Genomic DNA, 25,759 nt, shown 5'->3' with positions numbered 1-25,759 from the left:
AGGACAAATGGTTATAAAGTTGTTACTAGTGGTTGTACTGACTAGTTTTGTGTCAACTTGACACAGCTGGAGTTATCACAGAAAAAGGAGCTTCAGTTTGAGGAAATGCCTCCATGAGATCCTACTGTAGGCATTTTCTCAATTAGTGATCAAGGGGGAAAGGCCCCTTGTGGGTGGGACCATCTCTGGGCTGGTAGTCTTGGATTCTATAAGAGAGTAGGCTTAGCAAGCCAGGGGAGGCAAGCCAGTAAAGAACATCCCTCCATGGGCCTCTGCATCAGCTCCTGCTTTCTGACCTGCTTGAGTTCCAGTCCTGACTTCCTTTGGAGATGAACAGCAGTATGGAAGTGTAAGCCGAATAAACCCTTTCCTCCCCCAACTTGCTTCTTGGTCATGATGTTTGTGCAGGAATAGAAACCCTGACTAAGACAGTGGTTATTCTGGTTTAGTAAATTAGCAGTTGTAGGTTCTTCTCTACTAGCCATAGTTTCACTAACACTGAGTAGCTAGCTAGGTTTTTCAATACCAGACACAGTTTCCCTCTTGTTGAGCAAGTCTTTAGTCCAATGGACAAGCTAACATAGATATGGAAAAACCCACAAGTCCTCAGCTCATCACAAAGCACTGTAAGCAACCGAGAAAACCCGAGAGCTGGAGAGGTGGTCTTCCCAAAAAAGAGCACATCAATTGGTTGTCCAGTGCAAAAACGGTCATCCCTGAAAAGATACATACAAGTAACCTTGTACAGACTGAGCAGGTTATATTTAGGGATGTGACAATTAGCTACTACATACATATGGGTAATATACGTATATGTATATGTATATGTATGCCATGAATTGGAAGGAGAACGTGAAAGGGGTATATGAGAGGGTTTACCAAAAGGAAAAGCAGAGAAATAATATTTTTTAAAGGGAAGAACAGATGTCCCTGCGAATAAACTCCTCTGAGAACAAATCCATGTAGCACCCATCAAGCATCTCTCCTTGAAACAGGGGAATGCGTGGTCATTGTTGTTGCTAACAGTGTAGGTTGTACTAATTCTCCTGCAACTACTAAAACCAAACTGGCCATACACTCTGGGGCTTAACAGTGTGAATTTATTCTTTTAAAAGACACAGTTTGGAAATCTGAGATCAGGTTGTCACAAGGTCCAGACTTTCGCTCTTAGCTTTTAGTGCTTTTCAGCAGTGTTTGTGTTTCTTTGATGTTAATGTTAATTGAACACCTCTGATATCCTCCCTCTTGGTGCCTGTTTCTCAAATTGGCTGTCTTCTCTCTGTGCATGATCGCCTCCTCTCCTCTCTCCTCTCCTCTCCTCTCCCTCCTCTCCTCTCCTCTCTCCCTCTCCTCTCCTCTCCTCTCTCTCCTCTCCTCTCCTCCCTCTCCCTCCTCTCCTCTCCTCTACCTCTCCTCTCCTCTCTCTCCCCCCCCTCCCCTCCCTACCCTCCCCTCCCCTCCCCTCCCATCCCCTCCCCTCCCCTCCTCCCTCCCCTCCCCTCCCCTCCCTCCCTCTCCCTCTCCCTCCCATCCCCTTCCCCTTCCCCTCTCCCTCCCCTCTCCCCTCCCCTCCCCTCCTCTTCTCTCCTCTCTCTCCTCTTCCTCTCCCCTCCCCTCCCCTCGCCTTCTCCCCTCCCCTCCCCCCCTCTCTCCCTCCCCCTCCCCTTCCCCTCCCTTCCTCCCTCTCCTCTCCTCCCCCTCTCCCTCTCCTCTCCTCTCCTCCCCTCCCCTCCCCTCCCTCCCCTCCCCTCCCCTCCCCCTCCCCTCCCCTCCCCTCCTTCCCATCTTCCTTCCCTTCCGCTTCCCTTCCCTTCCCTTTCTCTTCTCTTCTCTTCTCTTCTCTTCTCTTCTCTTCTCTTCTCTTTCTCTTCTCAAAAGGACAACACTAGTCATGTTCCGTGAAGAACCTACTGTACTCCAGAATGCCTCTGTCTGAATTTGCATCATAATTACATCCACATTACCCTATTTCCTGATCCAACTACATTCAGCTGTGGTGAGGGTAGTACTTCAACTACTGGGCGCTTAAACTTCAGACTTAGGGAGGCCTCCTAGACTCTTCATATCATCACAGACACTTCCGCACTAAGGTGCAATGCTAACCTTCAGGAGGAAAGGCCCACCCACCCATTTGATTCAACAGGTGACAGACACAATTCTAGCCCAGGTTTGGAAGGCCTGAGGCAGAAAGGATCTGTGAGAGCCAACATGGCTCAACACAGTACTGTGGAAAGGTAGGAGGCAAGCTCCAAGCTTTCACACTTTTTTCTGTCTTCTTCCTTGCTTATAGCAACTCCAGAGACCTAACGATAGTTATGGGAAAGAACATGTAGCAAGAAGTCCTCAACATGCTTTTTTTTTCTGACTTAGTACAGTCGAGGACTTTCGAGGCTAAGAAATTTGGGGAGTTATATGACTTCTGGATTTTCATTGTGGATTCTGTCCTACAAACAGAAATATGGGTTGTTCTAAGCAGCAGCCCATTAATGTACAGCCCCACCCCGACATAAAATACCTGTGACTCTGGTGTGTATGTGGGAGATGAAGAACTTGAAGGAATATTTTACAGTAGTGGTACTCAGACAAATCATGGACTCTCTAGAACTTTAGAAAATGTAAACATTTTTTTCTATGCCATTTTGGAGAGACAGATTTTTAATAATAGGCTTAGGTCAGGGGGTGCTGAGAAAGGAAAGATTCAACAATAAAGATAAGTGGGGGAATTCCAAGATCATTATATATTCTTGTGTTCCTTTTTCCTAAGTGCATTTCAAACTTACATACAAAATAGGATTCTCAACAGGCCCTCTAAGTCAACATGAGCAAAGCTCGTATGAACTCACAGACAGAAGCAGCAGGCACAGGGCCTGCAAGGGTCTGCAGCAGGTCTTTTGAATATGTATTTATGGCTTCTAGTTTAGTATTTCTTTGAGATTCCTGAGTGAACCAGTGGCTCTCTGATGCTTGTTTTTTCTCTTAGGCTCTTTTCCTTCTGTTGTTTTTTTACTGTCCAACTTTGATATGATAGTTTTTGTTTCATCTTATTATATTTTATTGTGTTATATTTTACAAAAAAAAAAAATTGGATGCACAAAGCTAGCAGAGACAGCTATTTTTCCCCAGAAACAATGGGTGCAGTCAGCAAAATAATTTCTAAGGAAATAAAAAGCATCGTGTGCCTCTATAATCAAAAGGTAAAAAACAGAGCGGCAAAGAGTACAGGCTCAGAATCAAGAAGACATTAATTTCTAGTTGCCGAATCTTCTATCTACACAGGACAATGTGTGGACACAGTCTATTATTTGTTGGTGGAAACATTTTTTCTTAAGGGCTATTATTGATATATTAAAGTTCCCTGTTGAAAAAGAATGTAAAGAAAGAGAGAAAGAGAGAGGAGTAGAGGAGGTGAGGGGGGAGGAAGGGAGGAAGGGAGGAGTGAAGTAGCCAGGGCCTCCAGAGGCACCCAAGCAAAGTCTGAGATAATTTCACTTTCTTAAAGGAAAAAAAAATGTGTGGTTTGGGCCTCACTGATTTTTTTTTCCCCAGAAATGAATTCCTTCTAGAACTAGTACTACTGTTAGTATATGGACCAATGTGTTTGGAAAGTCACCTGGAGAAGTGTGTGTGTAAAAGTTGGGATTGGTGACATGTGTCTATATCTTTAGCACTGGGAGGCTATTTGTAAGTTCAAGACCAGTAAAGCTTGCCTAAAGAAAAGGAGAAAGACAACATAACTGTATATACGAATGGCCTTTTATATAATCTCTTCAAATTTTCTGAGTATGTGAGGAAAACCAGAAAATAAAGTGGAGTCTTTGGAGCTCTAGAAAAGGAGTTAGAATCGAGGCAGTAGATGCAGAGGGACAATGGGGACAGATCATGTCTCATGTCTTAACCTACATAGCTTTAGATGGAAGAGAAGGCACTGTATATTTGTATCCCCGTCTCTACAGAGCAGGGCTCGAGAAGCATGAATTAGCTGGCTGACTGCTGGGTGCTTTCCCCAGCGAAGGGTAGCCTTTAGACTTTTTAAAGCAACAGTTTTACTAATTCTTTGAAATTTTCATATGATGTACTTTGGACATTTTTTTTACCCTCTCTCTCTCAACCCCTCCCTCCTCAACATCTCCCTTTTCCCTAACTTAAGTCTGAATCCTCTTTTAATCTTCACTGTTGGGTCCAATTTGTGTTGCCCAACCACCACTGCTGGGGCATCCAAAGGCAAAACTTGGAGTTCCTGGAAGAGAAGAGCAGAGAGACACACAGACTCTCTAGGTTACTTTTACTGAAAAAAAAAAGAGAGAATAATTTTGTTTTCTAGTTTAGTGTATTTAAAGGGTAGAGCAGCGGTTACTGGCACTGCCAGGCTTTATCTACAGCATTAGAGACCATACAGGCTCAGAGCTATCACACTTTCCCCCAAAAGCCACACCTGCAAGCAGTTTTCTTCTGACTGTCATATCAACCAGCAGTTTTCCATAAAAATGTGTGTGTGTGTGTGTGACAAGTTGTCCTTGAATTTAACTTTGCCCTTGATGAAAGTTTCAGAACCCCACCATCTATCAACATCCAACTAGTCTTGGGAGTGGGAGCCTAACCTAGCATTTGGCCAAACCATGAGGCATCACATCACTAAAGACACGTGACTCTTCCAAGAGCTATTGAAGTCAATAGCTCCTCAGTTCATGCTGAGATTTCATGTCCTTTTCCTGTCTATACTCCGAGGGATCTTTCTGGCTTGAGCTTGCACAGGGTTTGTACATGCTGTTACGATGCTGTGAATTCAATGTGCAATTGCACTGTTGTGTCTAGAAACCAGTTTACTTCGTGTTTTCCACCTCCTCTGACTCTTATAATCTGTCTTCTGCCTCTTCCCCAAGTATCCCTGAGCCTCATGGGAAGGACTGTGAAATGCATGACTGTGTTGAGGACTGAGCACTCTGCAGCCTCTCATTCTCTGTGTGATGACCAGTTGAGGGTCTGTGTTGACTGCTATGGTGGATTTCTTTCTTTTTTTAATTAGATATTTTCTTTATTTACATTTCAAATGTTATCCCCTTTCCTAGTTTCCCCTCCAAAAAATCCCCTATCCTCTCCTCCCTTCCCCTGCTCCCCAACCCACCCACTCCCAGTCCTGGCCCTGGCATTCCCCTACACTGGAGCATAGAACCTTCACAAGACCTAGGGCCTCTCCTCCCATTGATGACCAACTAGGCCAATGGATTTATTTCTTATTGTTCTCTTCTCCCACAGATTTAACTTGCATGAAGGACAGACTTTCAATCAGCTTCTGCCAGACACTGAAATCCATGAGGAAGTGCTCTGTGCCATCAGTGCGAGCCCAGTGCTGTCTCTCGTGTCCACAGGCGCCCAGCATCCACACCCAGAGGCAAAGAAAACAGCAGCTGCTCCAAAATCATGACACGCTCTAGGTTCATGGGCCTCTACAGCCTGATACCCAAGAACATGGTCCAGACAGTCACTTCACTAATATTTTACTTTACACACTCTAGGTTCAACTTTGGGTCATAACAAAACAAAATGCAATGTGTGTGTCCAGCCACAAAATGTTCCTCACAGAAAGCTCGGGGCTGGCTGGTCCCTGATAGGAAGACAAACTATTTGAGAGAATGCTGCAGCAGTTGAGATGAGTTCCTGGGGAAAGTGCCAGATTATGCAAGTCTGTGAAAATATGTCTTTTCCCCTTTAAAGATACAAGTACAGACCAGATTTTATTTTTCCAAACTACCTCAAGAGTACCAAGAACTAGAGCCACAATTACCCAGGAAATAGATAATCTTTCAAATTTGTCTTCATGAGTATATCCTCTTTGGGTGCTTTGGGTAGCCACTGTTTAGAAGTCATGTGGCAATTTTCAGGAACATCTATCCATAGTCAATAAGGACAGGAAAAGGTTGCTATCTATGGTGCTCCGTCTTCTCTCCATCCCTGTAGGACTTCACAACTGGAAACCTAGACTCTTGGGACAAACCATGGAGATTTGAGATTAAGGAGACACGAGCATCAGATGAAGCCTAGGGGGATTAGATTGGCGGTCAAGAAGTCATTTTTCACTTAATTTCAGTTTCTATTAAAAATCCTAAAAACACGAAGGAACAGAAACCAACTTCTCACAAGCATAAGAAAGAAAATGAGTGGTCCTTGTTCCTCAAACTTTCCTGGCTTTATCAGCTGGTCACAGAACAAATGTGTGTTCCTGTCTGCCAGACTTTCTCCTGCCCTGTCCTTATTGGGGTCATGACCTCAGGTCCTGCTGTCATCCCTGTGCAGGAAGAGTATACACAAAAACTGCTACAACTAGGGCTATAGCTGATTCCAGACCCTGTTTCTCTCCTGAGAGAAAAAGTGAAGTTCCAGGTTAAACCACTTTTCAAAATCAGGTAAATTGTACTAAGTCTAGGAATTTAGTAGAAATGTATAGTTTAGAAGGAAAAAGTTCTAAAAAGTGGGCAGGATTACCTATTTAGTGTATCCATTGGTGACTTTTAAAAGTGTTTTGCCACTAGAGGTATAGAGCTAGGGTTGAATGCATATTTAGCATAGTTGTGCAAGGCTGTAACTTTGGTCTCTAGTAACACTCATGCATACGTATACACATACACAGAGAATCAAAAACAGAGGCTAACTTACATTGTGGAAAGCAAGCAAGTCAAGAGGGTCCCAGACACTGAAATGGAAATTAACATGCTTATTTTAGACACACACACACACACACACACACAAACTGAAGTCAGAGTAGGCTGTGAGCACAAAATCAGAGCAAAATTCCAGGTTAGCCTATAAACGAACCTAGAGTGAAAGGAGAGATGCAAGCCCTGGGAAAAGACCCCAGAACCAGCTCTTGATAAGATAGGAGGCAATGTATGCCTTCAGTGATAGATCACATAGCTTTAGGCTTATGCACCAATATACATCATCTTCCTACAGTACTCCACAGCTCCCTGTAGTTCTCTATCCATTCAGCAGAATGGTGCTATTGAACTTGGTGCTAATACCTAGAAGGTGGCAGAGCTAGCAGAAATGTTAACAAATAGTCATGTGAATGTCTGAGTGTCTACAAACTTCCAGATAGACATACGTTTTGTGTGATGGTGTTGCTAGCCAATGCCAGTCTTAATTTGTCCTGAGACCATGAACATAACAGTATATAGTTTGTGCTTTTAAACTCTTTCAAGCCACTAGCATGTATTGTTCTGATCGATTCCTGTGGAAATAAAACACTGGTATATGGATATAATTCAAGGTATACCAGAAATCAGAGAAAATACACATTTACTGAAGCCAGGGAATTTATGTGTAGTTAGGCCCACATTCTTGATTTCTGTCTTTACGTAAGAACATTGCTGGCCAATGACAATCTCTGGTGAAATAGCTATTTTAGAGAAATACATTATTCTGTTAGTGGCATAAATGGAGAAAATAAGTAGAGGGGAACTTGACTTTCTAATAAGGAAATAAGTCTAGTCGAATAGGCTTTCAAAAGTGTTAATTAATAATCCATGTGAATTTAACTGAAGCTGGTACTGTTCTAGAGTAAAGTACATGACACCAGAGTCCTGGGTATGACCAGGCTTATGAAACTCAGGAACAAACTTGGATCTCTACTAACCTCAACAAACATAAGTAGGCCAGATTCCCCAATGCAAAAAGTAGACCATGTCATTTGGGGCCCATCATGAGTCTGTGGGGAGAGTCTGGCCAGGTGCTTCATTCTAGATCTTTCTCCAGTTTCTTAAGTACAGGAACTAGGCCTCTGATCATGCATTGTGGACATCCTCTTCCTACCATGGTGAAACTCTCCTATGGCATGTGTCACTTGTGCTTGCTCTCAGAGTCGTCAGTCAGCTGCTCCGCTTTGGGCTATCAGTGTTTCCATTGGCATTTAATGCTTGAGATGCTAGAAGAACCGTGAATAGCAGGATGACGCTGACAGCAAGAGCTAGATAGTGTCTTCACAGGGTCAGTTGTGAAGGCTTGGTTTATTTCACCCATATCCCCCTTCACGTTAACACTTTGAAGGTATGAGCAAGAAGTTCAGCAAGAGACACTGGCTATACCCTTACTATGAACCTAACAGGTCCACCAAGGGCCTTGCACTTAAATACATCATGTTGGGTTTACATTGCTTCTCAGAGTGATAGAATTAGTTCTCCAAAAAGTTATAGGCTATTTAATTCTTGAACATCAAAAGAGATCAGTATTCCTAGAAACGTTATAGTGAATACTTTGTTTAACTCATGAATCATGTCCTGCAACAAAGGATTGCTTTCCTCTGTGGGAATAGTCATAGTTCTTCCTAAACAAGAGCACAGACACTTCCTCCTGGTCTCCCAAGACAGCATGTCTTCACTGGCTTCCCAGTGCAATACTTTTTGAGAGTCTGTTTTGAACCACCTCCATCAAGAATCTGAAGCAGTTTGAGGGATTATATTATTTCAGACCCTAACTTCCCATCTGGTTAGCTGTCGTTCTCTAGAAGCTACATGTTGCTAACCTAGAAAAGTGCAAAGTCTTAGCTTTCTCCTTTCTCACTTCAAGAAGAAGCTCTGGGACAACCTATCTGGTGCTCAATCCACAGTGATTCACTTACACAGGCCACATGTCTTGAGCTTCCTGGTGCTATAACCAATCCAATATGTTTGATGCTACTCCTGTTGCTAATTCAAGTATTTTCTTTTTAATTCAAGTATTTTTATTTTAAGTTCTGTCACTAAGATAATGTGATGGGGAAAAAATGTATTTCTCCCCACCATTGCCCTACAAAATAATGGTGTGACATCCATGGCTAACACATTGTCTCCCCTGTGTTTCTGCACTGCTGCTTCACCACCTCATTCTCACACTCCTTATGTATCCGGTGAGTACCTCGGTGTTAAAACCAGATTATAATCATAGGCTGTCTTCAGGTGGCATCAATAAATGGCCTAACTCGTTGATGTTTTCTTGTGCTTCATTTACTCCTACTGTGAGACACTCACCACATACACAGTGTTGCTATGGATTTTAGCAACTGGAAGATATTACTATCAATTTCTTCCTCCTGCACTCCTCCCAGAGTCCCTCCCCCCCCCCCAACATTTAGACAAGCACATTATGCAATGAGTCATAACCCAGGTGAGTAGAACTTAAGTTTATCCTCAGGAATATGAAGTGTCTTAGTTAGGGTTTCTATTGCCATGAAGAGACACCATGACCATGGCAACTCTTATAAAGAAAACCATGTAATTGAGAAAGGTTAAGAGGTTTAGTCCATTATCATCATGATGGGCATGCAAGTAAATACAGTACTGAGACACCTATCTGAGACATCTGAGCGTTCTGCATCTGGATCTTCCTGGCAGCAGGAAGAAAGAATGACATTGGAACTGGCTTGAGTGTCAGAACCTCAAAGCCCATCACCAGTAGCACAATTCATCCAGCAAGGTCATACCTACTCCAAGGCCATACAGTGTCACTCTCTATGGGCCTATAGGGGCCATTTTCATTCAAACCTCACATGCAACAGCTGAAAAAATATATCTGAAGTGATGCCTAAAATACCCCACAATACTCAATCCAGTATAGTCAGAGCCTCAACTTATACTACAAGTTCCTCTTTTGATGTCCTAAGTGTAGACATGATGCTTTTAAAAAGGTAACTTGCATCTAGAGGAGTTTACTTGAAGAAGGTAATCATTGCTCAAAGACAGTGCAGAGCAAAGTTTAGGCAGCAAAGGTGAAATTTGCTCATATAGAAAAGAATCTACTAATCATATAAGCAAAAGCATTGAAAAGGAGCCAGCTGGACCAGATAGGTGACCCCTAGAATTTTTAAGAATATATTTTGGGTGGTAGGAAATGTAAGTTTGGTCAATGTGGTATCACAGAAGACTATGGGTATCTCCCTGTTTGTATGTTAAAAACTATTCCTGACCACCAAGGAACTCTTTCTTTCTTTCTTTCTTTCTTTCTTTCTTTCTTTCTTTCTTTCTTTCTGGTTTTTTTTTTTTTTTTTTTTTTTTTTGGTTTTTCGAGAAAGGGGTTCTCTGTATAGCCTTGGCTTTCCTGGAACTCTTTCTTACCCTTCAAATTTCTGGCCAAATGCTCCCCCCTGGCCCTGTTAGGATGTGTAAGGCACACTTCTGCTCCTGCTGTGTCCTGCACATTTTGCACTCTTCGTCAGGAGAGATTTAGTTCCCTGGGAGACGTGTGGCAATGTCTGGGATGTGTTGACTTTTCACACATGGGAGCAGAGGAATGCTTCCACCATCTAATCAGTGGAGGTCCACGGTGCTGCTGAGCATCCTACAGGATGGCTCTCTCCCATTTTTATCAAACATATTTCAAAATATCCACTGCTCTAAAGCTGGAAAAAAACTGTACTAAGACAATTATCACCTTGGAATTAGTAACAGACATTGGAGTTAAATAAAAATGAGCACACTCTAAAATCTAGACCCCATTAAAGGAATGATAAGCTACATCAAAAAAGGCCTCAAGAGAAAGAAACTGCATATGGATTCAAAGTATATTTGATTGGTAGAAAGCATATGGGAAGTGAACATTGGAACCAGATGTTTATAAGCTACAAATAAATAGATAAATAAAAAGGACAGGAAGTGTGGGGGTGGGGACTAGAGGTCGGAGTTGGATCTGAAAGGAGTTAAGAAGGAGGAGCCAGGCATGAATATAATGAAAATGCATTGAATGTTATGTTTCAAGTTCTCAAAAAAAAAATAGTAAAGACATATTTTTAAAAGAAAAGAACATCTTGACATTGGACGGGAACTGTAATCATGAGCTAGCCCCAGATCTCACAGGTATCTCAGTTTTAAACTCAGAGTAATAAACTAAAAGCAGAAAACCATGGAGCAGTGATATGCTAAGGGTTTGGATTAATCATCCTCCTCCAACCGAGGCTTCTAATCAAACAGAGAGCACACATAATTAGTCAGCTCAGAATACCAGCTTTACTAATGGGGACATTGGTTTGAAGAGTATGTGTGGGTTGCTGATGGAGAAAGGTTTCCTACCTTTCGAATCTCCAGCCTCTATAGCAAGCCACAGGATGGCTGTAGGGAACGTTTCCCTGTAGAGGCATGCTGAGCTGAGGAAGGGGACAAGGAGAGGAAGAGAAAAGTAGAGACTAAGACTCACTAACCTCAGCAGACAAGACATATCTCTTCTCTCTGAGCCTAGTCCCCTGACTGACACATAGGATGTACTTTATAAAGTGATAGGAGGACTACATTAAGGAAGATAAGACAGTAGAGTGTAGACAAAACAAAAGCAGAGAGGAAGGATACTAGGGCGAAAGGGGCAAAAGCAGGAAAGGTTGTGGGAGGATGGAGGAAACTGGAAGAGTGGGAGGGGCTAGCTTGAAGGAAGGGTATATAAAAGCAACATGGAAGCCTATGAACTCAGAATTCAATTAAAAGTATATACTAGAGGAATAGTAGACTACACACAATATGGAAAAAGCCTGGGGTTGGGGGTTAAGGTATTGAACACAGTATGGATGGAGAAGGGAGTAGTGTGTGGATTAACTAAAACCAAGAATGTGTGTTAAAAGTCTTATTGAAATCCTCTAGTTAGTAAGCTAATTCCAAAATATAACTTTAAGCAAGAGTTCAAACAGAATTCCACTGTGTGGATGGACAAGGTCACCCCCAGAAGACAAAGATCATTAAATGAAAATCTCACCGCAAGGCTCAGGATAACTCCTTACGAGTTGTTGATCAGGGCAGATCCAGAAGTCCCCAAATCAGCACAGTCTATCGCCATTACTCCTGGTAGTCCACCAGAATGAGATGGTAAGAGCCTGTTGCTGAAGATACCACATACTTTGGGTACAGGACACAGAGAAGTCAATCTGTAAGTGATGGGGAATGGCCTGCATGCTGGCTAGATTTCATAGTGTAGGAAGGTACTATACAGGCTGTTGGATGACTTACTCTTCTGACGAGATGTAGCAACATGACCAAGGAAACCTTGAGGAGAGTTTGTTTTGGCTAAAGGTTCCAGTGGGTAGAGTCCATGTTCCTAGGGACAGTATGGCAGCAGACAATAGGCATGATGAAAGGCATGAGAAGCCGAGAGCTCACATCCTGAATGGCAAGAACAAAACAGAGAAGGCAGACTGGAAGTAGGCAAGAAAGTTTTACTCTCAAAGCCCACCCCCAGTATCATACTTCCTCCTGAGCCTCCCCAAACAGCACCACCAACTGGGAGCTAAGTGCTCAAATACCCAAGACTGTAAGGGGCCATGTCCCATTCAAACTGCCAAACCAATCAAAATTTCCATCATAGCTGGGAAGGTGCTCTCCAGGCCCATACTTTACAGAAGAGCTGCAGGCTGTTGATAGCTGTTGGGGGGAGGCAGAATCAGTGGTATTTTTTTTCCAACTGGTGTGTTTTTTGTGCTCTTGTAGATGGCCCCAAAACTCATGCACATATGGTCAACACTAATTGGGACTTCATGGATTTTTTTTTTTTAAAGAAAAAAAGAGAGAGAGAGAGAGAAGAGAACATGGGGTTGGGAGCAGGACATGTTGGAGAGAAATATAGGGAGAACTGGAGGAGGAAGGTGGGAGGTGGACATGATCTTATTATATTATAATAAAACAAGTTAATTAAATAATTAATGCAGGAAGAGCAGATGACCTTGTTTTAGCAAGTGAAAGACAGTACTTTGGGAGCTAAACGTTAAGAGCTACTCAGACCCAAGATACAGAGCTAAACTCCCGTTACAGCTAGTACAATTTATTGCAGGTCCCAGAAACATCCACACAACCTCCAGGAACGATTATTATTACTTAAGAACAAAATGTCCCCATAAGATGCACACCACACAGGAAATGTCGGATGAGCCCAAAGAGCGCAGGCTCCACACGGCTAATGTCTAATACTAATCATTTTCCTGAGTTCTTTCCAGCACTTGATGGAGACATAGAGTGCCGGGGAAGGGAATGGTCTATTGAGTCTAAGCTGGAAGCAGAGAGATGAACAACAGCTTCAGTTCTACCACAGAAAACTATGAATTCTCTTCCAATCAGCAATGAAGACTTGTTTCTTTGGTTTTAACCCCTCCGTGCCTGGCATGGAGAGCGTGCCTCATGAAGATGGAGGCAGAATGACTTTACTCAAGACGGAAGGATGTTGGACAAAGGCCAGGCATACAAGAGATGTGAAAACCACGTCTTGGGGTCAGGGTTGCAGAAAGCGGCTCTGGTTCATTAACTTGAGAAGTGGTTTTAAGCCACTAGGGTATAAAGTGCTCATTTTAAAATATAAAACTTTAAAGCATTGTCTCCATCATGGAGACTGCTCACAAGACCATGCATGTCCCCTGTACTTTACGCTTCTTGTGTGGAACTTATCAATGCTGAAATCAGGGCTCTCAGAGGTCAGATCTGCAGACATTCTGTGGTGTTACTTCACTGACTCTAACCAGTGGGAGAAGCCCATTGCAGACCTCTGTTGGACCTTCCCTACTACATATTTGTGTGCTACACAAGCCCCTTGTGAGGCTCGCTATTAGCTGATTGAGCTTTTCCTGATATAGTTGAAACAGCTTTGGTGGCTGGTGATTTGCTTTTTCAACTCTAAGACCCCTGACCTCACTACCCAACATTATCATGAGCAAGGGCAGAATGTCGAGTTGAACAAAGTCTTCCTTTTTGAACCTGTGTAGCTCTAGTCGCTGAGTGTTCTTCCAATGAGGGCTCCAAAGGTGTAGCATCCGAGTTCCTTAACAGGCTAGGCTGATTTGTACTTTAAAAACCATGCTCCAACTGCCCAACTGTCCCAAGCTTATTGTTGTAAGAATTACCATCACTTTGTGTGGATATGTATTCAACAGAGCAGGACATTTCAGAACAGAGTGGCAGATTATTTCTTCCTCACGATGCTGAAAATGGCAAAAGCTCTTGACACAAATCCTCCTACCAAAGTTAAGGATGGTGCTGCACATCTACAATGCGAGAACTACGGAATCTGAGGCAGGAAGATCCCCATGAATTCCAAGAAAGCCTGGATTATAGTGTGAGGCTCTGGGAGGAGGAGGAGGAGGAGGAGGAGGAGGAGGAGGAGGAGGAGGAGGAGGAGAAGGGGGAAGGGGGAGAGGGAGGGGGAGGAGAAGGGGGAGGAGGGGGAGGAGAAGGGGAAGCAGGAAAAGCAACAACTGCATCTAACCCTCGACATTGCTCATTATAATCAGACTCTGTAATGGTTTCTAGCAGCCTAAGGAAGTATACTACCCCCCCCCCATGCACTCAAATTACTGTCTGGCAAAGCTCAAGGATGCTAGCGAATTTACTATTTGTTCTAAAAATAGCTAGCATAGATCTTTTTCTTAGAGTATTTACTAAAAGCATAGAACTAAGAAGTCTCCTCTCTTGCCTTTGGGAAGAATATCTGTCTCCAACAGCCCAGGGGTCTCGAGACCCCTGGTCACTAACAAAGAATGTAGGAAGAGATTTTAAAGACTGTTTCGGCAGAGAAGAGTCTCAATTGTTAATTCATATTCAGCTGTTACATTGGGATGTTTCAAAGAGGGAAAGTGACTTAGTAGGGAGAGTGGGATATGTTGGGACTTGCAACATATCCCACTGGCCTGAAAGTCGTTCCTCTTCAGTGTAATCCCCTGGAAGGATAGGGCTCACCTTCTTCAGAGCCTGTAAGAGAGAGAAAATGTGACTTAGATCATTGCTAGCCAGCAAGCACACATAGCAGTTCATAGGGAACACCTCTCCACCTGCTTTTTGTAATGTTTTCCACTTTCTGAACTCTTGCAAGTCCCAACATATCCCACTCTCCCTACTAAGTCACTTTCCCTCTTTGAAACATCCCAATGTAACAGCTGAATATGAATTAACAATTGAGACTCTTCTCTGCCGAAACAGTCTTTAAAATCTCTTCCTACATTCTTTGTTAGTGACCAACTTGGATTTTTCCACTCTAAGACCCCCGACCTCACTACCCAACACCATCTAGAGCATGGTCAGAATGTCAAGTTAAACAGACAAAGTCTTCCTTCTTATCTTGGATAATGTCTGATTTTCTGGGAAACTCCCATGGTTTGAGCTCCTGTCAGCTGAAGTCATATGCATGTCCTTTTACTTACATGTTCTGGTACCTGAGCTGGGACTGTCAACTGGATCACTTATCCATGGCTTCTACATGGGGCCTCTCCTGACTTAGCTTCATGTACACCTTCAGCAAATTATCCCATGCCACACGGTCCCTGTCATAGTCATAGTCTTGTTTACAAACTTGGACACAACTACTCTCGGGCTGCACCCAGGTGCCACCTTGAAGAGGAGATAAACTGTTCTCCTGCCAACCAAAGCTGGCATTTCTTATTTTAAATCAGCATAGAGTCTTAGCAGGAAGAGAGGCACCTGTGAGAAAGAACCAGAGTGGTGAACAATGACAGGGGTGGTCACCTGGGGAGTAGAAACACCTCTCTCCAGCTTGGTGGGGTAGCTGTGAATCAAGTCCAATAGATGGAGCTGTGGGGATCAGTGAAAAACAGAGGCTGCATAGCGTGGCAATGTGTCCTCAGCTGTGTCTTGCATCTGTTTTAGATTACAGACAATAGATGAGCTAATGAATCATGAGATTGAATTAGCTCCCCTTAGCCCATGTGGCTTGGGAAACGGATGTGTTACATAGCCTAAGGAATCGAGAGCTCTTTTGTTGCAATATTTTGAGAACTACTGATGAGCATAACATTAGGAAAATGTCTTTGCTTTTGTCTGGTGGTCACCTTAATGGGCACTGAACCTTGGAAAAGGTGGGGTGAGGGGCTGAAATAAGATGACAATCCTAGCCGGATGTGGTGGCACTCGCCTTTAATCCCAGCACTTGGGAGGCAGAGGCAGCTTGGTCTACAAAGTGAGTTCCAGGACAGCTAGGACTACACAGAGAAACCCTGTCTCGAAAAACCAAAATAATAAAAAATAAAAAAATAAATAAAGACAATTCTATTAATATTTCTCTCTCCAATTTGTGTGTGTGTGTGTGTGTGTGTGTGATATGTTTTGGTGGCATGAGAATCAAACCTAGAGTCCTCCATGTGCTAAGCGCATAGCCCAGCACTATGCTCAAATACTGCCCTCAAGTACCAGGACCTCTTCTTCTTATAAGTAACCTAGCTCCGGGGAGTGACAGGCTACCTTTAACCTAGCTCCGGGAGAGTGACAGGCTACCTTTAACCTAGCTCCGGGAGAGTGACAGGCTACCTTTAACCTAGCTCCGGGAGAGTGAAAGGCTACCTTTAACCTAGCTCCGGGAGAGTGAAAGGCTACCTTTAACCTAAATTCTTAGAAACCTAGGAGCCGAGGAATCTGAAATGAAGCTGATGTAAGTGTGTGCCTCCCCTCTGATGACTTTATTTCCTTACATAAATATCAAATTAAAACCCTGCTATGAATGTGTGCAATGCAGTCCTATGCTTATATTTCTGGTTTTGTTTTGTTTTGTTTTGTTTTGTTTTTCATAGCACAGTTCCCAGGTCTAGCTTCACCTCAAGATCATTTGGTAGGTTAGTCCTTGTGGCAGCTGATGTCTCAAGTAAGAGGAGATTTTAATTGCAGTCAAGTAAACAAAGATGGAACTTGAAGAAGGAAGAGGAAATATTCATCATGGAATAGGGCAGACCAACAACAATTTAAAAACAGGTAAAAGAGAGAAGGCAGAGGTCATGCTTCACGATACAAGGGCAACCTCTGTGATGGAGGATGTGCTTATAGAAATGGTAGTGGTGGTGATGTGTTAGTGAGACTGGGAATCAAAGCACCAGAGACAGAAAAGAGGACTGTTCTAGTATCCTGCTGTGCCTAGCCACCAAGACAAGAGACTGAGAACATGGCGGCTTCACGTCTGAGTAGACTAGCATGGGTACTTCTGCCCTGTGTCTGCAGTAATTTGGTGCTGCTCTTATCGTTGCAGATCCCAGACTTTTGCAGCCTAGGGAGTCAAGGAAAGAATGTTCCAGACTATTCTAAAGCTGTTTACTGTGTCTCCAGAAAGTTAACAGCCTCCTGCCTATTCTGAGCCCTGAACAATCTTGCTCCAGGCTATTCTGGCAGCTGTGAGGCTAAGGGTGCAATGAGATGGAAAGTCCATGTACACTGGAGATTTAAAAGTCATGACCTAGCCTCTACTTCAGTTCAGCATCCCCTACATCTTCCCCCAAGCACGACCCTGTGATTATGGGTTAAACAAGTTAGCCCTGCCCATAAGCACCTAGTAAACAGGCTAAGGACTCCCGAATGCTAAATAGACCCATATATATGATGGAAGCTCATCTAGCTGAACTCCCTAGGGAGCCCAACAAGTTGGTTTGTTGTCCCCACACCTTGCCTTTCAGATTCACAATTCTCAGATTTATATCACATGGTATGCTATGTTCTGCACAAGGGTGGAACCAACCTGCACCAGTGAGACACAAAGGCAATCAGGCAAAGCACAAAAGCTTTCTCCTTTGACCTGTTCTCATCTGAACCACCTGTGCAAGATGCTGCTCACACTTAAGCTGAGACTTCACACTTTAGTAAAGCTAGAAAATCCCTCACAGAATTGATGGGCTGGAACATCTCTTAGTTGATTCTGGCTCCAAACAAACTATCAAAATCAGTCACCACATTGGAGCAGAATGAGGTGAAGGAACACAGACATCCAGGAATCTGGTGTGACGAGCTCTTCAGAGCCTTCAAGCAACACTTTCTCTGGCTTCCTAGGACCCAGTTCTCCACACTGACCTTGCAGGCTCTCTGCATACCCCTTTCTAGTCTGAGGAACCAAGTGTGTATACCTCCCATGGGGACTAAATATTTACTACAACACACTGCAGTCGTTCTTGCTTATTCAGGTGATTACAAAGCTCTTACCAGACAATGGATGCTTGTATTTCCATGTTTCTGCCATGCTAGTTCTCTCTCTACTGCTTCATCTGTTTTCCAGATGAGTGTGGATTGCGAGAACTCCCAACCATAAGCAGAGATTCTCATAGAAGAGGAAACCTGTAGTCAAGTAGGAGCCAGACTCATCTTGAAGGTGAACTAGAAGAATGTCTGAAAAGTGGTGCTGTCTCAACAAACAAGGCATGCTTCAGCCCAGGGTTTCAGAGGCCATCCAGGAAGACAGGCTATAAAACTATGGCTATGACTAGCTGCAATGAGATTAGCCAAAAAAAAAAAAAAAAAAAAAGACCAATGTATCTTGAATTCATATTTGGACATGTGTTCTCAACCTGCCTCATGTCCCTCAGCCTCTGTTCCCACCTACCAGCTCTGCCCACTGCCAAGAATGTGATTCACCGAAATCCCAGGAGCACAATGTGTATGCCAAGGTCCTATATGGGTAAAGCCTATTTCAATCCGCCAATTATCTTTCCTTTGTACTTAGACAAAGAAGCTAATTCTCACCCCAATTACAGGTCATCCTGAATCATTGAATCACAAATATCTTCCCCATGTCACTGTAGGAAGCCAAACTCAATCAGTAACTCCTTACCAAGGACTTACTCATCAAGTTTAATGTGCAGATTTGAGAATCCAAATATCAATAGAACCAAAATGGGTGGATCTACTGGAGCTGGCTGTCCTCCTGCCATCCATCTGAAGGGTTACAAGGAATGGGATGCCAAGAAGGGCGCTCAGAATCAGGGACCAAGAACATCTGTTATCTCGGTTGCAGTTGGCGAGATGCTGAAGACAGTTCCGGCCTCCATGAGAGCCTCTTTATTTCTATACAAACTGATGTATTAGAAGAGCCTGCAAGGTCTCTGAATATATATATTATAGCTACTAGCTTGGTACTGTATGGGACTCCTCAGTCTGAGAAATGTGGGTCTCTGACGCTTGTGCCTGCTCTTGGAATACTCTTCATCCTGTTGGATTGTCACGTCTAACTTCACTATGATAGTTTTTGTTTTATCTTAATTTTTAAAAATGTCATGTTTGAGGGCCATACCTTTAGAAGCCTACTCTTGTCTAATGAAGAGACAGAAAGGGAGTAGATCCAGAGGGCAGAGGAGGTAGGAAAGAACTGGGAAGACTAAAGGGAGGGGAAACTATAATCAGGATATATTGTATGAGAAAATAATCATCTTCAATAAAAAGGAAAAAAAGGAAAGGAAATTAAAAAGACAAGGAAAGGGCCTGATGAAGACGTTTGACCCAAGGTCCACCTGCTGCCATTCCGCTGCCACAGGATGCTGGCTCTTTCAGAGGTGTGCTATCCACCCAGCATGCCTTGTCAACTATGTCTGCCAGCTAGAGGAACAAAAGCTAAAGACTCTGTAGCTCTCCCACATTAATCAAGCCGTTTATCTTCTGGGCCAGTCTTCATCCTGTGGATAAAATAGAGACCAACTGAATAACAGTAAAACCTTTCTCACCTTTTTACTGGTTCTCCGTGAATTTCACGTCATGCACCCCAATCTCACTCATTTTCCCCTCCCCTTCCACTCGCCCTCCATCCTTGCAGAGAGGAAAATAATTTCATTATGGAGTCTAGTATGTCAAGTGTGTTCCACAGAATACCCTTTTGTCTACATTTCTTTCCTTGCAAATGTTCTTTGTGAAGAGTCTTTGGTCTGGTATGTGTCCTCTGGCTTCTCACTCAATCATTACTGGAACCTCACAGAGACTCCTCTCAGATATCCTTTGGCTGCCCAGTGTCATGGAGGTCCTGTAGTTTTAAATCTGTAGACCTGCCCCCCACCATGCACCCTAGCAATTTATCGATGGGGTAGATGTTGGGGTGGGCCAATTCAAAGCCCTGGATCTGGGCCTGAGAGGTATCTGAGCTGGTCAACCCACTGGCTCCCACACTCTCACACTGAGAGTTTCCACAACCAGGACCAGCTCTACCCTAATATCCAGGCAAGTGCAGGGCCTGCTCTCCTGAACATTGCAGCTGATAAGGGACATTGCCAGTTCTCCCACTCTCATGACCCAGGGGCCAGCTTTCCCACCTGCCATAGGTAGTGAGTGGCAAAGGAGGGGGCAGGCCATCTCTCCCTCATCTGTGCTACCACACATGAGTCAAGAGACAGGGATGGCTCTCCTATACTCACACTCTCAGGACAGGCTCACCTGCAACTCTATATCCAGGACCAGCTCTACTGTGCTGCTCAGGCAAGCGAGGTACAGGTCCTGCTCTCTAGCTCTGCAGCATCCTGGGGCAGCTGAGTGGCAGTATTTCTCCCTCACCCACACTGCCACACAGCAGACAGGTTGTGGAGCCAGCTCCCCCACACTCACATCCTTGGGGCTCCACCACTTTGGCAATGTGCTGGGCCCACTCTCCTAAGTACTGCAGCTGGCTAGAGGGCTGGGTCAGCTCTCCTGCATTCATACCCCCTGGGCCAGCTCCCCCTTTATGATGCCCAGGTGAGGGGTGGGGCCACTTCTGTACAGCCCTCACACATCAATGTGTCACCGAGTAACAGCCCAGACCAGGAACATCTGCCATTGCCTTTAGTGGTAACAGATCCCAGCTGTTGCAGGGTCATGGTCCCAATCAAGGTCCCCAGTGGTGGCCCAGGACAGGACACCACCATGGTCCCAGGGGACATCACCAGTTACTCACATCAGACTGTTCCTAACTACCTTTTAGTCTCCAGTTCTGCCTCTCTTCATGGTACCCACATCCTTCAGTTTCTCTTTCTCTTCCATTTCTCCAACACTTACTTGCTCTTCTGCTTGCCTGGGATCTCTGAGTGTCTGGGGTCATCTCAGGTGTGGTCCCAAGAGTGCTGTGCTCCACTTGTGGGTCATGGCACTGGGCAGGGGTCTTCTTGAGCATGGTCCGTCCCATCCCCAGGTCTGCACAGTACCAGACTGGTGGGCATCTCAGTCTTGCTTCTAGAAGGGAATGTTAGGCAGTTACTAATTATTCCAACACTTACCAAACACTGAGTGTAGATATAGCATCTCTCCTCTCTGTGTCCTGACACACATGTGACACAGTGGCCACACCTGCAATGTCTCTAGGGGCAGTCTGTTCATTTTCGTTTTGACTTTCTGCCATCTTGACTTCCAGGAAGATGATTTCCTGGGCTGTTTACTCTAGATAAGAGTTCAGTCTCCTGGTCAAATTTTTGGCAACTATGGGTCAACATCATGCTGTCTGGCCTTTGCCCTTTGTACGCTTAGACTCCTTTTCGTTTATGGCTTCTACAATTTTTCTAAGGAAAAGTTTAATGATGCAAACTTCCAGTCCTTCTACTCACAGAGTTCAATTTACATAAGTTAAATGGGGAGATTTCCCCCCCCGCCCCCCGCCAAGCTCCAGTAATTATGACTCAGAAGTTCCGGAGTGGACCTCAGATATCGTTTAAAAAAAAAAAAAATCCTGCTACAGAGGGTCTAAGGTCCTCAACTCCCAAATTCTTGATCTGGTCCGTTAATTGACCCAGAGCCTCTCAGAGGTCTGGAGTACAGGAAGGGCATTTGTAGTTTTAGAAAATGCAATTATGTTAAAAACTGAAGGCTGGATGCGATGGGGCATAGTTGCATTCTCAGAACTGGGGAGGCTAGGTTCGGAGGAGGTTAAGCCAATTTCAGCTTCATAGGGAGCTTGAGGTCAGCCTGGCTTATCTGAGATTCTGCCTTGCAAATGGGGAGGCCAGTGAGATGGTTCACTGCATGAGTGCACGCAATACTAAGGCTGATGCACTGAGTTTGATCCTGGCAGCCCACACACTAGAAAAAGAAAACTAATTCCTGCAAGCTGACCCTGACCTTCACACGTGTGCCATGGTTTGCACATAACCCTACACATGTAAGTGTCTGTTAGTTAGTGATAGAGTTATTTCAATCAATATTGGAATTAAAGGACCTGTATGTGATTTGTCCAGGACTATGAAGGAAAAGTGGGAGTGTCTGGCAAAGTGCTACCTTTGTGAATTTATTGTTATCTGGTAAATTCTGACGTGGTGGAAAGACACAGGTGTGTTTGTCTGCGTTTCTGACACAGCTAAAACAAACTATCAGAACAACCTGAAGCCTTGGCGAGTTTGACATCCAATAGCAGCTGATATCCACAGATCGCATGAATGATCTTGGCTCTAGTGCCATAGCTGGCAAGTGACGCCTCAGACATAAAAATTGAGACATTACATATAGCTGCTCTGTAACGTCAACATCACCTGTTCCCATTTGTGATCCACTCCTCCAGCCAGGTATATTAAACTGAGTGTTGACCTGTAAGTTAAAAAAACCACACTTCCATCAGTAGGTGTGTCCCAGATACCCATATAATCAGCCACACAAGGAAGGAGAGCATCCCACATGAAATTTAGGGTGGCAGATACCTGAAGGCACTGCTCCAGCCTGTTGAAAAATCTCGAAGTATATCCCAAGTTTGTTCCCAAAGCTTATCTCTCCCTTCACCTAAAGTGACTGCCATCAAAGCCCACTTACTGAAAGGGGACAAATATGAGTTCCCTACACATTGTGAGGGAGGGATTCAGAAACTAAAACTCTCTCGGGAAACCAAACCCTTCCTGAGAACTAACATGTATCCATCGAATCCTTCCTCCAATGTATCCACGAGTGCTTGCATGAGAAACCTTTTTCTTTTCTTTTTTTCTTTAAAAAAAAAAGTGGCATACTTCCAAAAGTCAAGAGAAAAAAAATCAAGCTTCGTATTGATGATTTTATATGGCTGAATCTAATATTCCAGGTACTAAGAAATAGATATCTCATCTGGGAGCATATACTGCACTGTTTTTCATTACTCCCTCCAACGCTTGAGGCTAGATAGCTACTGATAAGGAGAGGTTTATTCTGACTTGTGGTTCTGAATGCACAACATGTAGGAGCTCCAAGTGATAGCCTTACGCCTGGCAAAGACCAGGTAGCACAGGACAACACACGACAAGATGCTGAGACTTGGACAAGTTAGTGATCTTTTTTCTTTTAAAACCACCAAGGGCAACATATGCTGAGAACTGTATGTTGTCCTAACCAGCATCCAAACCCTTCTAAATACACAGTCAGATTAAATTTCCACCCTCTCCATACACCGCTGCAGGGACAATCTCAACACATGAGCCCTATATATTTTAACTATATCCAAAGTGTAGCAGGAGCTAAGACACAAAACTGGTCCCAACTCCGGAAGACACATGCAAATAGTGGCCCTGTTTACAAAGATCAGTATAGGAAGTGGCGTAAACACTTAGTTGGTGATAAATGGAGGTTGCAAGCCCCATCTGTCTCCCAGAAGTGATTTTTTACCCAGACAAGTGCATAACGTCTCCTCTCAGCTCCTTCTGATTTTCATTCCCTTTGATTTTTTTGGTGGCTCACCTTTACAATGAGGCCACTTAAACTACCATAATTAAAACTGTAAACTTGACCGATCCCCAAGGATTCTGTCAACCTTTCCTGCTGCATTTTTTGTAGCACTTATTCTTATCCGCTTATCAATTCTGGAATGGAGACTGTGAATGCCAATGGACTGTTCTCTCTCTCTCTCTCTCTCATGTCCCCGGGGCCTGGAAGGCTTCTTGGCACACCATAAACATCTCTTGAATTCATTAACAAATGAACAGCTGTTGAAACCCTGAGCTCTCCTTGGTTGGTATTGAGTCAGTCAGATCCGATGTGAAGCAGGTGACAACAGTGACAGGCTCCTCAATTAACTGATCATTATCATCACTTCAGATGAATGGAGCCCAGCCCTGTGTGAGCACTTCCTGAGGATTACAGAGAGCTATCATCCTCAGGTCCCTGTGAGGAGGTCATAGCTTTCCAGCATCCTTCAGAGAAGGGAAGGTGCAGCTGCAGAAAAGTTGTGACCACATAGCTACCTAACAAGAGAAAGGTTTGAGGGGGCAACTGGAACTGTACCATAGGGAAGGAAGCTCTGTATTGACTAATGATTTGAGGAGGCTAATCTCTGCTGGAATGTTAATGTTGAGATGAGAAAAAGCCTTTGCTACTGGGGCTAGAGAGATGGCTCAGTGTTTAAGAACACTGGCTGTTCTTCCAGATGTCCTGAGTTCAATTCCCAGCAACAACATAGTGGCTCACAGCCATCTATAATGAGATCCAATGCTGTCTTCTGGTGTGCTGATGTACATGCAGATAGCGCACTTATAAATAAGTGAATAAATAAATAAATAAATCTTAAAACAAACAAAACAACAGCAGCAGCAACAACAAAACCTTTGCCACTGATACTCTCTGGTCCTATTGCATTTGTAGTTTGGAGCACTTCTCATGCTAACTCTCCCACTCTGTACTAGAAAGAAGAGGCAACACAATGATTCTGGCATCCAGCCACATGATGAGCAAGCTAACAGCTGGTGTTGGAGCTACAAAAAAAGGGAAAGTAAAAAGAAAAAAATCTTGCTGGCTTTACTCTTTGGAAGCTGTTTGCAGATTGTTTTTGTGTATACACATTCTTGAGTGTTTGTATGTGTGTGTGTGTGTGTATACACATAGGTGCAGGTGCACATATGAATGTGTGTATGTGTGTGTGTGAGAGAGAGAGAGACAGAGAGAGAGAGAGACAGAGAGAGAGAGAGAGAGAGTGACAGAGAGACAGAGAGAGACAGAGAGAGAGAGAGAGAGAAATGCCAGATAACTTCTGTGATCATAATGGGGCTATGTACTCTTACCCAGGAATTCCTTTTGTCCCCTTGCGTTTGCAGAAGCAGCTTTGGTGACTTGCTATTTCTAACCCAGGGTCCATTTGAGGAGAAGCTTAAAGAAATATCTTCACCCCTCTCTTTGTTTGCTTTGTTATAGGGAGGCAGTTACTGAGATCCTTAAGGTCTCATTTATGTAAGTCTAAGAATATCCTAAAGTATTAAAGGGATATGTTACTATCTTCTCATTGAACACTTCGCTTTAAAGGAGGAACTTTACAGAAGTCAAGGCTAATTAGAAGCCAGGCCTTGTCTTCTAAATGACAGATTCAGGAAGCTTAAAAGTTGAAAGCATCTTTGTCAACGGTTTTTTGTTAATTAGCCTCATTGTTTTGCTAGCTACACTTAACCGTCCTTATCACAGATATGGTTACAGTGTCTTCACAGAACAAAAGGCAATCTTTTGATTATTTTTCTTTATCTCCGGCTTAAAGGTTATAAGATTCTTATTCATATTAATCAAGCGGGGATGTTTCACACTCAGGAAAGTACTTATCCTGTGAGCTAGGAGTTGTGAGCCTATCCTTGGTTCTTGGTGTTTGCTCATATGGTCCATTGCTTTGACTGACATTGAGCATCTATCTCTATTCACCCCTGATTCCATCATGCCAGCATCTACTCACCTTGCCTTTAGCCTGGGACAGTTTCCATTGCTCCCCCATTTCCACACTGGAATTCCAGGAAAAGAAAGAACGTATAAATGGGCCAAAAGGACCCAAAAATTAAGTTTCCAAATTGTGATATTCTTGATGGTTTTCACTAATTGTGAACTAAGACCATCATTTTTATTATTTATTTATGTGTACATATGTGCATGTCTGTGTACGTGCATGTGCCTGGGGTTTAAGGCATCCCCCTGGAGCTGGAGTTACAAGCAGGTGTGAGCTGCCTGATATGAGTGCTGGAATGGAACTTGGGTCCTCTGCAAAATGAATACATGTTCTTAACCACTGAGCCATTCCTTCAGTCCCATTGGTTATAAGTAGACTAACAGTACCCAAAACTTAAGTTCCTAAACTCTGCTATTCTTTATTGCTTTCACTAACTGTGAACTGATAGCATTTTTAAAAAGTATTATTGCTTTTA

The 25,759-nt window shown here is 43.7% G+C and overlaps 1 protein-coding gene, 1 long non-coding RNA gene and 1 other non-coding gene across 4 annotated transcripts in view; 1 reads left to right on the top strand and 2 right to left on the bottom strand.

Moving 5' to 3' along the window:
- The window catches only part of Adamts12 (ADAM metallopeptidase with thrombospondin type 1 motif 12), a 315,274-nt gene extending 309,534 nt beyond the window's left edge, over positions 1–5,740 (top strand). Inside the window, exon 24 of the mRNA XM_085831415.1 lies at positions 5,254–5,740. Coding sequence (XP_085687541.1) covers positions 5,254–5,432 — 179 coding nt within the window. The 3' untranslated portion in view covers positions 5,433–5,740. The remainder of the gene's footprint in view (positions 1–5,253) is intronic.
- Positions 5,741–14,498: 8,758 nt separating this feature from the next.
- Positions 14,499–20,324, bottom strand: LOC110310995 (uncharacterized). Of its 2 annotated transcripts, XR_002379889.2 has the most exons (5): positions 20,106–20,324; positions 19,196–19,357; positions 17,895–18,175; positions 15,447–15,578; positions 14,499–14,675 (listed from the first exon to the last, which is right to left on the bottom strand). It is a non-coding gene; the product is annotated as an uncharacterized LOC110310995 (long non-coding RNA). The 2 variants fall into 2 exon arrangements; XR_015045605.1 differs by lacking the exon at positions 15,447–15,578.
- A 561-nt stretch (positions 20,325–20,885) lies between these two features.
- On the bottom strand, positions 20,886–21,012 carry LOC115029486 (small nucleolar RNA SNORA17). Its single transcript, XR_003835060.1, has one exon. It is a non-coding gene; the product is annotated as a small nucleolar RNA SNORA17 (small nucleolar RNA).
- Positions 21,013–25,759: the final 4,747 nt, after the last annotated feature.

The sequence above is a fragment of the Mus caroli genome, unplaced genomic scaffold, assembly GCF_978045245.1.
Source record: "Mus caroli unplaced genomic scaffold, Mus_caroli_1 scaffold_16, whole genome shotgun sequence".
NCBI lineage: Eukaryota > Metazoa > Chordata > Mammalia > Rodentia > Muridae > Mus > Mus caroli.
The sequence above is the reverse complement of the archived record's forward strand: the minus strand, read 5'-3'. Positions and strand labels throughout refer to the sequence as shown.